The 19154-nt window shown below is 33.1% G+C and overlaps 1 protein-coding gene and 1 pseudogene across 1 annotated transcript; both read left to right on the top strand.

Annotated features, from left to right (window-relative positions):
• LOC104792090 (putative caffeoyl-CoA O-methyltransferase At1g67980) lies at window positions 7340-9061 on the top strand. The gene is made up of 5 exons (XM_010518136.2): window positions 7340-7575; window positions 7810-7895; window positions 8150-8294; window positions 8382-8510; window positions 8648-9061. Exons 1-5 carry the CDS (start codon window positions 7519-7521, stop codon window positions 8939-8941), a joined length of 711 nt encoding a protein of 236 aa, XP_010516438.1. The 5' UTR covers window positions 7340-7518; the 3' UTR covers window positions 8942-9061.
• On the top strand, window positions 14622-16443 carry LOC104708548 (annotated as a pseudogene).

The following is a 19154-nucleotide window of genomic DNA, read 5'->3' as shown; positions in this document are numbered from 1 at the left end:
ATCTTCTTTTAGGTAAAAAGTCAGTTCATTTTGCTGCTGAAGTTGAGACATTTGAGCCACAACCTGAGACAAGGAATGAAGAAGCAGATGCCAACATTGTCTATGAAAATCAGGGTTAGAGATTCGGTAATCAGCAAAGCAACAAACCTTACAGTGGGAACTCTTCACGCTATACTCCCAAACCGGATTACCAAAAGCAGCAACAAAACAATGGTTATACAAGAACTTATGGGAACTCATCCTATCAGTCTCCGCCTCCACAGACTCCTTCTGAGAGTAGAATGGAAGCCATGCTGGATCAGATTCTTCAGGGACAGGAGAATATGACAGTGACATTCAATGGAAAAGTCGACAATGTCTACAATGAGCTTACTGGAAGGATTGATGCACTGAGTGTTCATGTTAAGAATCTGGAGAGTCAAGTTGCACAGACTGCTGGGTCTGTCAAATGACAAGAGGGTTTTCTTCCTGGAAGAACTGAGTCAAATCCCAAACATTCTTGTAATATCATATCAGTGAGAGGTGAAGATGATGGTGAAATTGCTTCTACAAAACTGGGAGAGCAATCGGCCAAATCCGAGCCGGAGATGTCAACACTAGATGATGGTGTCGATCGACACTCATCTCAGACAGAACCTGAAATTACAAAATCTCCGGTTCCAGCAGCTGTTGAGAGGGTGTATAAGCCTAAAGTCCCTTTTCCTAAGCCAATAAGATCTAAGCAATAGATGGAGGAAGCTAGATGAAAGGCAATGATGGAAAAGGTGATGATTGAGATGCCTTTGATTGATGCAGTAAAGCTTTCACCACCACTTAAGCGGTATGTGAAGAGAATGGTATCAAATGGATTGAGCCCTCAAGAAGGAGCACTGCTTACCAAGGATGTCAGTGCAGTTCTTTTGAACCAGCCTCCACAGAGGAAGAATGAGATAAAGTAGGAGGTGGTTGTCTCTAAGGAAGTAAGTGCAATGGTTCAGTGCAGGACTGCAGAGAAATTATCAGATCTCTGCAAAACGGTTTGCTCACTCACTTTGTGATCTAGGCTCAAGTATTAACTTGATGCAATATTCTGTTGCTGTGAAACTTGGGATGATAGAATTCAAGCCAACTCAGATTTCTCTTATCTTAGCTGATAGATCTAGAAGAATTCCTGAAGGCGTTTCAGAGGATCTTCCAATCAAGATTGGAAACTTCATGATTCCCACAGACTTAAAGGTGCTGAATTATGATAAAGAGCCTAAGGATCTTTTCATCTTAGGAAGATCTTTTTTGGCTACAGCTGGTGCCATCATAGATGTGAAGAAGGGACACATAACACTGAATGTAGAAGATTTGAGTATGAGATTTGAGATGAATAAGCTGAGGAGAGCTCCTACTATTGATAGACAAAATTTTTTCTGTTGAGAAAGTTTTTGCAACAAGAGCAACCGGCTCAGTGTCGATCAAAACCTCCTCTGTGTCGGTCGACACCCCTCCACGACTGATCCGAACCTTAACCAGAACTCAGGTCTCGCAGGACATCCTCTATGCTCCAATCCATAAGGTTGTTCCCAAACAGAAATGTCACCACTCCACACTCCAGAGTCTGCAGGTATGGCAAAGGTATGCATTTTCTTCACCCAAACCCCCTCCTATCATCAATAAGACCTTCAAAAATACAAAACTGTTTTGCAGTTAACCAAGCCACAAGATTATCGTAGAGCACTTGTTTCTTCTGTTGATGATTTTGCAGGACATAAAAGAAGCAAAACCATACCCAAGTGTCGCCCTGGTCCTGTTCCCCATGTCCTTGGTAGACCTCACTCTTCTAAAGCTTATACACCATCTTGGATGAAGAGGACATTTTCTTGGAGGCATTCACCGCCATGTTCTTATCTGCCGGGCGCCTGAGCTTCAACGCAGTCAATCTAATGACTGAAAACAAGCGCTCAGTGGGAGACAACCCACTTCTAGGTTTTTCTTTTCCTTTTGAGTCATTTTTCTTTTGACATTGAGTCAGTTTGTGTTTGAATTTTGTTTGAAATCATGAACTTTCTATCTATCATGTTATTTTTAACTTGTGTTTGAGTGTTTCTTAACAGAATAATCATCCAAGGATTGATCCATCAACACAACTAACTGCAACTAACAAGGAGTTACGGCCAAAAATACCATTTGTGATGAGTGTCGATCGACACTGAAATGGTGTCGGTCGACACCACTGGGTAACCCGAGAATCAGTTCATCTTTTCATTAAAATTTTCAATACATTTTTGTTTCTTTTTGCTTTCTTCTTACTTGAAAACACTGGGGACAGTGTTGTTTAAGTCTGGGGGAGGTTAGTACTAACTACTAACATAGTTTTGGTTTTTCGTGTGTCAAAACCGTATTTTTGTTTTTATTGAGTCAAATTTTTCAAAATTATGTTGGGAACAATGATGTTTCTCTTTAGTGTTTTGCCTTGACTGATTAATGCTGCAGATTGAATCCACTAATCCGACTAATGAAAAATCCAATGGCTGACCAGTAAACCAGAGACATCCCAATTTCCAACTGAATCCATAAAAGCCTGAGGTAACTTCTGCATTTTTATTTTTACCTCATCAAGGAGATTGATGCTCATAGAGCTTAACTCTTTGTTCATACCTGACAAGTAAGATTTCAAAAGAAAATGGTACTCCTCTCCCTTATTCAAGTTGAAAAGATTATTCCTGAGAGCTTTGTTTAGAAAAAAAAGAATAAAAGATGAGATAATTTTGATCAGTTTAGAGAGGGAGGTAAATTACTTGTGACCTCATTATTTTATTATTGAGTCAAATGATCACACAAAGTCTGGAAGCGAGGGGTAGGTAAATTACCGATGACCCCATTATTCGCCTACACCTTGAAGAAAAAAAAAAGAGAAGTTGCTAAAAAAAAACAGCAAAGCAAAACTCAAAGGAAGATAAGAATCGAATAAGTCTAGGGGAGAGGAAGAATACCATAGGTTGTAAAGTTATATCTTGCTTGTTATGGTATAGTACGGGAATGAGTCTAGAAGGTTCTTGACATTGATCTAACTGATGAGACCCATCGATGAAGGCTTAATGGAGGAAGTAGTGGAATTTGGTTTGAATTTAGGATGTTACGAATGTCAACGAAGAAGTACATGGTGGTTCGATTTGGATTTGTCTGCTAAGCATATGGATTATGGTTTGAATGATCATGGCATTACCTTAAAAGAAAATGAGTTCATGTGTTTTCAAACCTCTTTCACAGGTATGAGTTTATGTTTTGCTTGAGGGCAAGCAAAGACTAAGTCTGGGGGAGGTGATATATCATGGATTTTGTGGTTTTTAACCATGATATAAGGAGTCTTTTAGAGTTTTTGATGTGTTTTTAGGTTCTTTGAGAGTCTTTACAGGTTTTAAAGGATTTTGGCATGAAAGGAGCAAAATGGAGGATTTAGAGAGATTTTGGAGCAATTCATCAAGGAAGAGAAGTTGGATTCGATTCAGAGTGATGGTGTCGATCGACACCACCCTTGGTATCAGTTAAAACCCCTGCTTGTCTATGAGATAAGCCAGTTTTGGAAGTTTCACAAACTTACCAAAGTTTTCCATAATTGCAAGACAAGTTCCTGACGTGTTTTTAGACATATATATAGTGTTTTTAGGTTTTAAAAACCCTTAAGTGATTTTCTAGCAAGTTTTATTTTCTGAAACCCTGTGAGATTTTGAGAGCTTTTGGGAGAGAGAGATCTGAATTGCTTTGAAGAGAAGAATTCATAAACTTCCTCTTTACTCATTGAATTTCAATTGCTTATTATTCAGGATGATATTTTATGTTTCATTGAATATGTCTGAGTAGTTTGATTGTTAGGTTCAGGGTTTTTCATAGGGTTTTTATGGTTTATTAGATCTGTTTATTTAGGATTCATTATCTTTCTAGATCTTCATCATAGATTGTTCTTCATATTAATCCTTGATTGGCCATCTAGAATTAATATCTTAGGAAAATAAATTGATATGAGAATATAATTGATTTTTCTGATAAAACTTTTTGATGAGCAAAATTACTTCTTGAGATTTGATTTAATAAATTTGTGAACAATCTAAACATGTTTTCAAAGCTGTTTTTAACCTAGAATTTTACAAAGAGATTTGGATTTTCTGGTTTTAAATTTAGATAATATTTGCAGTGAAAACTGATTTATTTTACAGAAGAGTTTAGAGTTTAGATCTGATCTTAATTACTTGAATCCTATTTATTTATTGATTTAATATTTCATAATTACCTGAGAAATTCCCTAGACCTAGCTTTTTCATCCCTTGAATTTACAACAGTTTAATTAAATATTTTGCTTTGCCTTTTAATTTAAATAATCTTGTTTAGCGTAATAACAAAACTTTATAATTTATTGTGCAGACTTGAATCCTTGTGGAAATCGACTCCTAAGTATTACAATGATCTCTTAATTTGAGAGAGTAGAGGTTTAATTTGAGCATATCAATCAAAAAGAAAACAAAAAGACCGATAAAAGAATCACTACGTGTGAAAAAAATTCAATACAGAAACTAAAAAAAAAACAATTAAAAACAAAACCGACTTAAACCGAGTGATTAATATGTTACAATCTCATGACTCTGCTATTTATATGGATACACACACTGGACGAGAGGGTGGCTGTCGTTGTGACTAAACCCTAGCCGTCATCTGGCCTTATTATAATGGGCATTTTTGTTAATGGATCTCTCTAAATTAGCCCATGCGATTTCTTAGAATCTATACTAATAAAAAGTAAAAGCTATAAGCTCCTAAAGGCGTCCACCTAGGATTTTAAACCACCAATAAAGATTAGATATTTCATTAATTAATTTTTTAAAAATTTCCAGAATTTTCTATATTAAGAATTATTTTCAACAACTTATCAGGATTTGACATGTCATTCATTTACATTTTTTAAATTTCCAGAATTTTTTTAAAAAAGGAAAATTTTAAATTTATGGAAATAAAAGAACTATGTACAATATCCCACATCGGCTAGAAAATTTTTAAACAATGATTCAGAACCAGTATAAATAAGATTAATATGCTTCCAACAACGAATGAGCAGGAAAGCTTGATTTATTAGGCGTCTAAGTTAAAAAGTATATTCAGTTCGATCCAGTTTTTTATTTAATCAAATTAAAACTTTAAAAAGTTTCAAAAAATATATTATAATATTTAAAAAATTTAAAAGTTTTAATATTATAAATATTGAAACTTTTAAAATTTCTTAGCTTTTAAAAAGTTTTTAAATATTATAATTTTTAAATTTTAAAAGTTTAAAATATTATAATTATTTTAACTTTTTAAAAGGTTCAAAATTTATATTTCGAAACCTTTTAAAAGTTTAAAATATTATAAGTATTTATGTAAAACATAATTATCTTATTTATCTACGTTTGTGCTTTTTATTTTTTATGAGCTGTAAAACATATTTTTGTGTATGATTTTATAGATGAGTTGATATTCTTTCATTAATTTTTTATTTTTTATATTATTTTTTATTTTTATGAGAAAAAAAATGATTTTGTTCTTGGAGTTTGATGGATTAACAAGTTGTGTGATAGTCTAAAAAAAAGGTTTTTTAGTGGAAGAATGTGAAGAAGTTGACGAGGATGAAGAAGAAAAAGAGTATAGCGAAGAACCAGACGGTAAAAGTAATGATGACGATTACCACAAAATTTGACAATAGAAATGACAAGAAAAAATATGAAGAATAAGAAAACATTGAATAAAAAACACGAAAACATAGGTGGTAACGATCAATTAAATATGAAAACGAGTTAATTTCATGATGATAAAATTGTTTTGTTTTTCTGGTGGTCAAAGAAATGGTTTAGGATATGTGAAGTCATCAGTTTAATTCGCTTGGCCTTGATGTCGAGTTAAATTCATGATTTTTTTTAGTCGGATTTGATTTTATAACATAACTGATTTTTATATTTCAAAAAATTGTGTATCTGAAATTTTACTTTTTCCTTAATACTAAATTAAATTTTTTATAAGATAATATTTTACTACCGTCATCAATCATATATAGTTTTCATCAAAACATATCAAATATAGCCACGCGTAGCGTGGATTCAAAACCTAGTAAGATATAGAGTTACTGACAAGTGACTCGCTTCTGATCCTTGTATGATTTAAGAAGAGACTCATCAAAATGTTCTCACCCGTTTGTTTTGGCTTTGTGATGTTAATAGGATTACATATTTGTATCTCTTCTTCGACTTTAAATCTTTTACTTATGTCATTGTCCCTAATTAAAGACTAAATAGATACTGAGATTCAAGATTTTGATCATGCTATGAGAAAGTATAGACGTGAGACTATTTTATTAGTCATATTAGCTCAGATGATGAAATTTCAAGACCTTAAATAAAAACCTCAATCATATGCTTTTTACTGTTTCTATGATTAATTTTTTTTTGTCGTCTAAATTCCATATACTAGTTCACAGTTGAGAACTCTCTTATAAAGAGATACAGTGAGGAACTTACATGGGAAAAACAGAATTCGTGATCTCTTGCACATTTCGCAAGATGATCAGCAGAAATATTACCACTACAAGGGATATATCTAATAATAAACGAAAAAAATAAACTCCTGCAATACATGAAATTTATTGGCTCTATTTCGTCAATAAGCACTTCATCGCCCATAAAAGAGTCTCCAACTCGGCATGAATAGGAGAAAGACTTCTATGCGAGCCCTTCAATCATAAATGCCTCATTCTCCCTCCAAAAGTCATAATCTAACCGTGTCCACTTTGTGAATCTGACGCATGCCAAGACCTGTCAGTAAAACAAACCAAAACATCAGATGGAATACGCATAATCTCCATTGTGGACTCTGTCCCTGCTAAGAGATCTTCTCTCCGATTTGTTTGTTTTTTCCACAGTTTTCACATTTCTTCGTGGAAGTCGGCTGGTAAAACACAAACATTATAGATCTTTCAATATTGTTTTTTTTTCTATTCAACAGTGCAGTACAGCTAATGACGCTCCTCCACAGCCGTTGAATCACAGTGATAACGACCACCAAATCATCTATATCTGCTATTTTTCACCTAACCAAAGCAATATTGAAACGTTTCTTATTTTCACTTAAATAATGTCTTAAAAGTGTACAACACGAACTGTTCTTCTGTTTTTTATAATTAACTAATTTGGGAAATAATAATGATGTACAATTTGGAGCAAACGATTCTCTTTAACTAGAAAAAGTTTGATTCTCGTTCATTATTAAGTAATTAAATACCTTTTTCCATGAAACAATACTCCGTTAAGAAAATATATAGTTGATGATATAGTTCATGAGTTTGAATGGGGGATATATAAATAATAAACATAAGCCAATGAAAGCATTATAACCCGCGACCGGCAATATAAAATAACAGTAGCTAGTGTGCGATGATAAAGATAATCAAGATATATAAGATGGGATCATACTCATCATGTCCGTGTTAAAAAGCATTTCTTAAGGCATCTCGAGAGAGAGAGAGAGAGAGCTATGGAGGAGAAGCTGCTTCCGCGCAAAGGGATTCTCAAGAGCGAGGCTCTCCAAAAGGTCTTTTAGTCACTTTCTATATATTTTCTCCCTACTTGTTTTCTTTTTTTTTCGGATCCCACCCACAGTCTTGTTTGATCTGCAAAATTAAAGTTTACTAAGTTTTGTCCGATGAGATGAAGTTTTATTACCGTTTAACGATTAATATTTTCCGTGAATGCTAAATCAACCAATACATATTTTATATTTATACGGTTTGTGGTTGTGTATCAAACTTGTGTTTATGTGAGACAGTATATATTTGAAACGACGGCTTATCCAAGAGAGCATCAACAACTCAAGAAATTACGAGAAGCTACGGTGCACAAGTATGGCAATTTGTAAGTTGGCTCTACCTCTATAATCATAAGTTGGCTTGTGCTGATATTTTGCAAGAGTTTTATAGGATCATACTCTTAAAACTTTCGAACAATGATTACTAGCTACAGTTTCACTAGGAGTTGTTGTGTCCCCAAACCACAGTTTCATTGCTAAGACTGATAGAATATTTATATTAATCGATTATATTAATCGAATCATTTATTAGGATTATATTAAAATTACTATTGAAAAAAATGATTTTTTGTATGCATAGAAGCGAGATGGAGGTACCGGTTGACGAGGGGCATTTCCTATCGATGCTTCTAAAGATAATGAACGCCAAAAAGACGATAGAGCTTGGTGTTTTCACGGGTTATTCATTGCTCACGACGGCTCTTGCATTGCCTCATGATGGACATGTATGTACCTAGCAGTACTCCTTGATTTACTCAAAAATCAAATAAGCAAATATGATGGAAGCTAGCTAACATCTATGACACTCACAGATTACTGCAATAGACATCGACAAAGAAGCTTACGAGGTGGGTCTAGAGTTCATCAAGAACGCAGGTGTTGATCACAAGATCAATTTCATCCAATCTGATGTTCTTCAGGCTTTAGAGAAGTTGTTGACCGTACGTAATCCATTATTATTAGCAGTCATTTTATTTATTTTATTTTTATCATATATCACCCATTTTTTTTTTCTTTTTCTCTTTAGGCTTTTATTTTAATCTGATGAAATTGGTTTATGCGTGATGATTGGGCATAGGAGAATCCAAAACCGGAGTTTGATTTCGCATTTATTGACGCTGATAAACCAAACTATCCCAACATGTACGAGAGACTAATGAAGCTGGTGAAGGTAGGGGGAATCATAGCGTTTGATAACACACTGTTGTTTGGGTTTGTGGCAGAGGAGAAAGAAGATAGCGTGCCAGAGCATATGAGGGAGAACAGAACAGCCATTATGGAATTGAACAAGCGGCTTGCTGCTGATCCTCGCATCGAGCTCTCTCAAGTCTCCATTGGTGATGGAGTCACTCTTTGTAGACGCCTTGCATGAACTTAAATCAAAATACCAAATGTTCTTAGTTTGTTTTGCTTGGGATTTGAATCGTCCAGTGATTCTTGTGATGTGATTTGAATCATTTAATTTGATCAGTACCTTACGTTGCAGTTTTTATATATATGAGTGCATGCATGTATTTAAATCATATATATATATATATATATCTATTTCAGAAAACCCAATATGCAAACAAAGAGCAGAGTAACAAACAAATAAGGAATTAAAGGTACACAAACAAATAAGGTGATGGTACTTCGTACACAAGCTAAGTAGGAATACGTACTAATTCCTTATTTGTTTGTTACTCGACGTACTAGTAACTACGCTCTTTGTGTGATTATTAAATCCATACTACTGTATGTAAATATATCTTTACTTACACAAACATAAGTTATAGTTGAATTTGTACGTATTCCTGCTTTGATTTGCATATAGCGTAGCCTTTTTTGTTTCACATATTAATATTTTTTGTCTTAACAATGTAATATTTTACATTTCCACGTCGAAATTGGTTTAGAAACACTAAACTTTTATACTCCATTATTGCTATGAATTATATATTGTTCTCTTCAACAGTATCATTGACCACACCACAGCGTCCTGTCACAATCCACATCTTGTCTACTGGCATTATAGTATATTTTAGAAATTTAATTAGTGTTGTAGTACAAACACTATTTATAATTGGCAAAATAGGTGAGATAGTGTTTGTGTGAGTGTGTATGTGAAATAGGAGAGTGATGTAGGATCCATTTGTGGGATTGAAAAATTGTGATAATTATTTAAATAGTTGTTAATATAATCTTTTTTAGGAATTTTTCAAATACAAAAAAAATCTATATTTTTTTCTTTATAATTTGATATGCATTTTGTTTAATAATTTTTAAATATATTATATATATCTTTTGTACCTGTACACTTTATTAAGTGTGTACACATTATTAAGTGTTTGTACACATTATTAAGTGTACGTATGTCTGTACACCTTATTAAATGCACAGATATTTACACACCTTATTAAATATACAAAAGTCTCTACATATTATTAAGTGTGTAGATGTAATGTGTACACTTAGTAATGTATAGAAACATTTGTACATTTAATAAGGTGTGCATATATTTGTACATTTAATAAGGTGTACAGACATCCGTACACTTAATAATGTGTACGGATACAAAATTTGTAAAAAAAATTTAACATTATCAAATAAAATCATCAAACAAAATACATATCAAATTATAAAGAAAAAATATATATTTTTATATATCTGATTTTTTTTTTGTTTTGAAAAGTCATATTACCAAAATATTTGAATAAATAGATATGATGGGTGTAATGACAAAATAAAAAAAAATAAAAAAATAGTTTTCCCTATTTCTCTCTCTCCCACACACACCATCTCATTTCTCTTTCTCTCTCACAATTTTATCTCACAAAAATTCTATCTCACAACTGGGACCCTGACTATTTCTCCAATTAAGAATAGTACATGTACAATATTTCTAATTAAGTTTGGAAAATATACTAAAATGCCAATAATCTCTTTATATAATTTGTTATCGTCGTGGTTGAAACTGACCACCAAATCAAACATGTTTCCTTTTTTCTAGATTTGCTAGTTTTCTTCTAATGAAAAGAATGCTATTTTTATAATTATTACTAGATTATAACCCGCGGGAGTAAATTTTTTTTTTGTTAATGCACTATTTTAATACTAATTTTGCTAATATACTCTTTTGTTAATTTTAGTGATTTAATATATAAATCATGGTATACCGCACAATAATTTTTCTTTACTACAATCTTAATGAAATCAGTTTGATTCGACATATTTTATATTGCTGTTGTTAAAATTTAATATGTTTAAATATTCATATAACTCGTTTGTGTAATTTTAAAATTTAATATGTTTAAATATTTATAATTTTTAAATTTTTTTTAAGTTTAGATTTATTAGTTATAAATTATAAACTTCTTAAAATTTTATAATTTACTATATACAGTAAATTTACTATATATGTATGTTGAACACACACTTTTTCTATTAATTGAGTAATATATGTTTGTTTAAAAAAATTCAAATCACAATATATGCAGGAAAAATATACCTTTTTAATTAATTTTATGTATTATGTGATGATTCACTACATTTAAATTTTAAAATCAAAAAGAGATGATAGGAGAATATTTTTTTAATTTGGAATAAATCTTCTAAATCTCTTTATTAATTATAAAACATTATATATAGATATTTAAAATATGTTAATTGTGTTTGGTTATAAAGATAGTAGAAAAAGTTAACTAAACATGGTTGGTAATGAATATAAGCATTAAATAGCATTCAATGTAAAATCTTTCCAAAAAAATATTTTTGAGCAAAAACTGCTGCAAAAATACTAGTATAGATTTCTTACAAGTGAGATGTCTTTAATTAAGAGAAAGAGATGCATTGTGAAATTATACTTTTCTTTAAACTTAATAGAATATTTAAAAATATTATAAATACCTCCACAAAAATTTTAAAATATCACTGATTAACATTTTAAAATTTTCAGAATTTTCTATATTGAATTTCTTTAAACGACCAACCGAGATCAAACATGTTAATATTTAAATTATTATAAATACTTAAAACTACAGAAAATTTTAACAATCATTAATATTTAAAAAAATTAAAATTTTATAAATATTTAATTTACATATAAATTTTAAAAATATTTGAAATATTAAAAATCTATTAAAAAATCAAACGTTTAAGTATTATTAAATATTATATATTTGATTTTAAAATATCTTGAAAATATCCTATTTATCTCCGTTTGCGCTTTATAGATGAGCTATATGTTAGAGAGATTTCAAAAAAGTGGATGTGATATGCCAACGGTGTTTGTTACGAATGGTCGACAATTTCAAAATTATCTCAAACAGTGCAGAGGTGAACCCGTCCGGCTATATGTGTGGTGATTAAAGAAAAATCTGGTGAAACCTTGTTCGAGGAAGTTAAACCGAACAACACTGAGGCTAAACCCAAAACCCCAAAATTCGTTCTAGATGATTTCGTTGAAGAGGTAGAGGAAATGGGAAAGAAAAACGAAGAGTATGAGAGTCGAAAGGGAGACGGTGAAGATAATGTAGGAAATGATGTAGTAGACGAAGAAGAAGATGATGAGGAGATCCGGAGATTTGATTATTGTGACGACAGCGATGGTGCAAGTTTAGGAGATGAAGACTATTGTACCCGCAACACTAACTCTGCTATTGAGAAGGAGGTTCGCAAAACAGAAATGGGAGTTAGTGATATAGCGGTTGGGAAAAAGTTTGAAAGCAAAGTTACGTTGGTGGCAAGATTGAAGGTTCTAAGCGTAGTAGAGAAATTTGATTATAATGTTCGTGCATCAACGCCCCGTTTGCTCATCGTTGAGTGTTTGGGGAGGTCAGCTGATGGTGGACGGTGGCATGATGTATATGCATGGAGGAGAGACCACAAATTTGACAGAGAGCACAGCGGCGACAACTCACTGAGCAGCAAAGATATGAAACAGATTGTTTAAAAGACTTTTATAAGGTTTTTATAAGATTTTATAAGGTTTTTATAAATTTTTTATATGGTATTTACAAGGTTTTTTTAAGGTTGTTATAAGGTTTCTTATAAGGTTTTTTCTAAGGTTTTTCTAAGTTTTCTTAGAAGGTTTTTTCAAAGGTTTTTTTGAAGGTTGTAATTTTTTTTTGGCTGGAAAGTTTTTGTCATAAACTTTTTTATCAAAAATATTTTTGGCAGAAATGTTTTCCGGAAATTTTTTGACTGGAAAATATGCCGAAAATGTTTTGGCGGGAAAATTTAGTTTTTCATTTTGTTGACAAAAATATTTTTTATATAGAGGTAAAATGGTCATTAAAAATGATAGAATGGCAAAAATGAAAATGACCAAAAGGGAGTATTTTTGAAAAACATATAGTGAAAAGAGTATTTATAAATTATAACAAATTCTCCTAAGTTTTTGGTTCACTTGTAATGGAGTTGGTTTGCGAGTTACAGAGAAAGGTCAAATTCAAAAAAAAAAAAAACTTAACATCCAAAAAAATAATCTTAGTTCGTAAAGTTGTCTCAGTTCATATTTTTCAAACGTTTTTTTAACAGTTATAGAATAACCTACAAATTGATAATTATTAATTTATATTTTAAAATATTAAAGATTAATTTATAGATAATATTATAAGATCACTATAAATTAATAACATATTATTTGAAACGACCTGACCCAATTTTTTTTTTAAATAATAAATAATAATAATAATAATAACTATGACTAGTGGTCCCATATCCACTAGCCACCAAACCACAATCACAAACAACAGCGAAATAACAATACCAATTAAATAACCAACAAACCAATAACCAATAATAAACCATAATTAAATAACCAATAACCAAACCTAACCATTTCAATGTCAAACAACAGGAAACAAGTAACCGGCAACCTAGCAAATTCTAAGTACCCAACTCTAGCAACCTAGCAACGCCAGACAACAACAAATTGAGTCCCTAGAACATCTTCCTCTTCATTGCCTTGATTCCATGATCACACTTTGCCTTTACCTGCACCACAAACACAACACTGGACATCTAGTGTCGACCAACACCACTTGGGTGTCGACCGACACCTGCTCGACACCCCCGAAACCCTAACGGTGTCGACCGACACCTCCACATGGTGTCGACCGACACTTACTAAGTTCCCAAGCCGTCCTCACGTTAGTGTCGACCGACACCACTGTCGAGCAGTGATTTCCTTCGAACAGAACCTCCGAATCTCGCCTCCAAACTGCTCCTTTTCGTCCCACACAATCCCAGGAACGAATCCAAGCCTCAAGAGCTACGAAAAACTCACATACAACCAAAACAAACAACCAAACAACACACAATATCACAGAAACAGAGATCTTAGCTTAGATAAGCCATGATCATGCACTCACCTTAGCCAACAAAGAGATCTAAGCCCAAAAGACGAAGCTACGACCACAAAAACCTTCCCACCATGTTCCTAGCCATGGATCTTCACTCTCACAGCAAGATCTCTCCAAAAACACTTTCAAATCTCACAAACTCTCTCTAAAACCTCAAGAACAGTTTCTCTCCTTTTTCTCTCAAAAAAACACAAAGCGGCAGACAAAATAAAACTCCAAAACCCTTCTGGTCGACAATTCCCTTATATAACCCGGTCCAATGGTTTTTTCTAAACGAAACCAGTTCAAATCGATGATTAAATCGATCTGGTCGAACCAGAATAAGTGGTGTCGACCGACACCACCATGAGTGTCGATCGACACCACCATGAGTGTCGATCGACACCTACCCCCAAAACGCTAAGTTTTGGTTCGAGGGTGTCCCAACAATATCAACTTTTAGAAATTTTAATGTATGTACAAATAACTGTCATATTTCATTATTTTACTCAATTTCACAAAATTAAATGTTATTTTAAATTTTGCATTATATTCTACTTTATATTTAATTTTACTATATTTTCAATAGGTTAATAATAAATATAAATAAACAATAATCATTTTCTACCATGATATGTTTCTTCATTTTCCTTGAATTTATATATATAGTAAGATATCGTTCTTTGTTTCATAAAAAAACTACTACATCTTTAGATTTTATATTTTCAGTTGACTTATATGTCTTCATTTTCAATATCCTTACCTCTTAAGTATTTTTGCACTCTCCCATCGAGTCTAACCATGGCAGATTGGCCGTTGCTTCCCATAGACTTACTAGAACTAATTGTTGGCCGTTTTGATACATCTTTCGAGATTGTCGTCTTCCGGTCTGTCTGCAGCTCATGGCGGTCTGTTGTTCCTTCGCCGCGTGATCCCGGCCGCTTAGTCAATAAAACTTATATCCCTCCAATTCTCCACTATTTATACACCTTCAGGGGAAAAGTTCGGTTTGGTAGCGATGATAAGTATTGGACATTCAAAAAGGTTCCAGTTAATCTCGTGAGATTCAAGACTCCCTTTGGTGATGACTATTTATTGGCAGGGATGTGTGAGCGAAACTCTGGGAAACCAATGTTGATGTCGTCGCCATTAGGATGTTATAGTCTTTTCACTCCCGAATGTAATATAATGTTGTTCAACTCTCTTTCAACTCAAATCATCCCTTTGTGCCATCAATACAAGGTTAGTTTTGATCCCTAATACTCTTTTTCTTTAGCATGAGTTCTCTTCTTTTTTTTTTTTTTTTTTTTTTTAATGTGTGTCACACCAAATACAGATCTAACAGAGGTTAAAGTTTGTTAAATTTGATATGTCGAACTTCTCTTTAATTTAATTAGTTATTGCATGAGTTTCATGTCATTCATTGTATTACGTTTTTGTGATAATCTTGCTAAAGTACGTGTTCGGGATTCAATGTTGTATAAATCACATTCAGTAAATGAATATCCAAGTCATACTAGACATTGATACAATAATATCTTCATATCTAAGAGCGGTACCAGATCTAAATTAGCCATAAAAATTGCCTTGATATATATTATTACCCATCAATAAATGCACACGATTTTTTTATTTTTTTTTATTGGTCTTCGATTAAGCTTACATGGCCTTGGATGTAGATAAGCTTGGAGGTGTACAATTATTGTTTGGGATTCGTTGGTGAATGGGTAAGTTATTACAAAATGGTTGAATATCTTGAACTGAATACTGAAGATTGCAGAGATTTCAGATTGCTAGCTGAAATAGACGGTGAAATGATCATATTTAACAGCCTCGACTTGAGATGGACGAACATTTCGGTCACTCCTGAGAGATGTCAAGATATAGTTTCTTTTAAAGGAAAGTTTTATGTGGTTGATACAAGTGGATGGGACATGTCTTTGTAATCGAACCCTCTTTCGAAGTTTCAGAGATCCCATCGGTCACACGGTCGACTTACAAGTCTTCAAAAGAGAATCTGGTGAAGTCAGGAGAAGAGTTGTCGCTAGTGCAACAGTTCACACCAGGAGAATCTGATCAAGAAGAATATATCATCTATAATGGGTTCCCACTTGAAGTGTCTCATCTTGAACATATGTATACATGGTTCAGAGTCTTTAGGCTGGATGAAGAAGGCGGGAGGAAGAAGTGGGTTCAAGTTAATGACTTGAACGACCGAGTGGTCTTTCTTGGAGATCGGATCAATCTCTGCTGCTCGGTACAAAATCTTCCGGGTGCAAAGGAGAATTGCATTGTGTTCATTGATTCGAGAAATGGTATTATTAATGACAGTGAATCGATCCTTTTATTTGACTTAAGAACCAAAAGGACTAGTACTGCCTTTCGTGAATGCAAAGGCTACATGGGCGCATTTGGTGCAAATCTTGAATCTCTCGTATCTTGTGGAGTTTTGACTTTACCAAATCCATCAACAAGCATCTATGATATAATAAGTGATTCTATCTGGCTTACTAAGAATAAGTGTGAAGAAAAACAGATTAGAAAATTGTAAGCTTTCTGACATCGTTGAGAATCGGATTAAGGTTCGGTTCAAATAATTTGGTTTGGACTCAGTTTTCATTGCCCACTTAAAATATGATCGTTTTTTTTTGTTGTGGTTGTCTATCTGAATATTTTATTCATGTTTCACGAGAGGATGACACATTAGTTTTAAAATTTAAGCTGGTGTTGACACATCATTTAAAATCAATAGCCAATAGAATTATAACTAGAGATGTCAAGCGGACTCCATACCTGTGGGCCTAGCCCAAATAGTACTTTAGCGGGGCGGTATGGACACTAAATATTAAGCCCGTTAAAAAGCGGGCCTTGCGGGCCTTGCGGGCCTAGCCCAAACGGATTGCGGGTTTTAGCGGGTTATATCCACAGGTTGGCGGATTGGCCCGTGGTCTTCAAATATCAAATAAAAATAAATATTTAATATAGATACATAACTATTTTTATATAATTTTAAATATATATATTTTAAAAGGATGTGGTAATACAAAGAATTTAATGTAAAAAAATTAAAACATCTACAAAAAATTAATATAAACATTAATTTTACTTAAAATTGTTTTTTAAAATTATTATTTATTATTTTTACTTTATTTTAATATATTTTTTTTATTTTATTTTATTTATTAAAATATTATTTAGGCCCGCGGGCCAGCCCGCTAACCCTCTGGGCTTACCGGGCGGGCTTGGACATAACTTTTATGTTTGCGGGCTTAGCGGGCCAGCCCGTTCCAGTCCAAAAAATAGAAATTGCCCGCTGCGGATGGCCCATATGGGCGCGGGCTGGCCTTTTTGACACCTCTAATTATAACAAATAATACACATCAGCATTTTTAACCAGTAATAATCGTTTTCTATTCCATGTCACTTTCTCTCTTTTGAGCAAACCTAGTCACTCTTCCTTTGTTAGTTGTACAAAGATGTCGATAAAAGTTAGAAATCGAAAGCTTTCAACTTCTTCCAGCGATGTCTCATCTCGAGTTGTATCGTGATATCTGTCATGTCGGAGTTAACGAGATTTTGGCCCGAAATGGATCCCCGATTTCAGGCGTTTAAGGCTATGGATGGTCTTGGAAATATATAGTGAATCGAGTTGAAGGAATGAGCGATGATTAGACATTACTGGCTTAGGGACTCTAAACTCAAACCTAAACCCACCTTGAAGAACTTGATCGAGCATGCAGGTTGAAGCTAAAAAAAAGCATAAATATTAAGGAATCATATTTAGGGATTTCTGAAGAAGCTTCGTGGCACTCTAACTTCAGAAATTTTGCCTATGGCTACGGCGAAGGCTTACCATATTATCCCTCCGAGAGTGATCTCCACGTTGTCTTCTCATATAGTAAGTGTAGTTTGTGTTTCTGAAGTTTATATATCTTTAAATGGGTTTTTCTTATGCCTTTTTGTTTGTACAAATTGTAGATATTATGAAGTTGTTGATGCCAATCTTATTCAAGACAAGAGGACTAGTAAATCAGGGTTTTTCGTTTGCTGTTATGAAGATCAAAGAAGTACCACTCTTGTTATTGGTTATTGAAGCTCTTTTTTCGATGACTCTTGCACATTGTTTTTATGTGGATTTTGGTGTTGTAATTTATTGATTGAAGCTTTTTTGTTAGTTTTTGTGATTGCAGTAATTTGAATGGATCTGAAGTGTTGGCGAAGGTCATTAGGATGGATAAACCATTGTGGCAAATATGTTAAGTAAGAAGAAGATGATGAAGAGTATGCAGACCTTTTGAAAGGGAAGAGTGTACTCGTGGGGTTTCTTGCATCGTGTTTACTTGCAATCGATCTTGAATAAACCCTTTTATGTCGTGAGGTTCACTAAGAAGCAATAACTTGGAAAAATAAAGATGGACATCCTCCATGCAAACAATTTGTACTTCTCCTCAAACCTTCATAATTAAAATCTAAAACCAAAAATACTACCGATAACATTGTCAAAAACTATATTAATAATGACTTTTTTAATTACAAACGCAAAATTATCTAAAAATAATAAAAATAAAAACAAAATATAAAATAATCTCACGACGTAGCGTGGGTACTATCCTAATTTATAAAAACAAACTTGTTTAAAAAACAACTTATGTAGAAAACAAACTATAACAAACTTGGACCTAATTCTAATGCAGCCCATTACTGCTAAACCAATTGCTCGATTCAGTTTTTAAAATTTTTTCCAAATTGTCGATGTCTTCTTTGTCGTTAAACCATGGTCCGACTGTGTATGTGCGTTTACTCAATCATGCTCGATTTATTCTTCTTCGAACCACCATAATCCATGTGTTTCTTCTTCAAATCTTCTTAGTCGAGCCTAGAATATGTTCATCGAGGACTCAACCGTCATTCATAAATAAATAAAAAAGTTGAAGGGGTTATATCCGCGGATCTTCACACTGTGACAAGATCTGGTGATGTAGCAGTCATTCAAATCCTTACTCTACTCATCATTTTATATGGGTATGTTCTCTAATTCTCTAAAACCATATATCAGTTTTGTAATTTTGTTTTTCTTGTACCAAATTGAAAACAAGAGTGATAAGAGACGGTGAATTTGGTCAGAAGAAGAATATCAACTGCTTCACTTTTAATAGCAGGAGCATATGACAACACTACGATCTGGCTGTTCTCAAGTACTGGGGACCCGACACACCATCTTTTATTTTCCGGTAAACCAAAATAAAAAAAAAAAAAAAAAAA

Source organism: Camelina sativa, chromosome 1 (assembly GCF_000633955.1).
Source record: "Camelina sativa cultivar DH55 chromosome 1, Cs, whole genome shotgun sequence".
NCBI classification, from domain to species: domain Eukaryota; kingdom Viridiplantae; phylum Streptophyta; class Magnoliopsida; order Brassicales; family Brassicaceae; genus Camelina; species Camelina sativa.
Note: the sequence above shows the minus strand (reverse complement) of the source record. Positions and strands in the feature narration are given on the sequence as shown.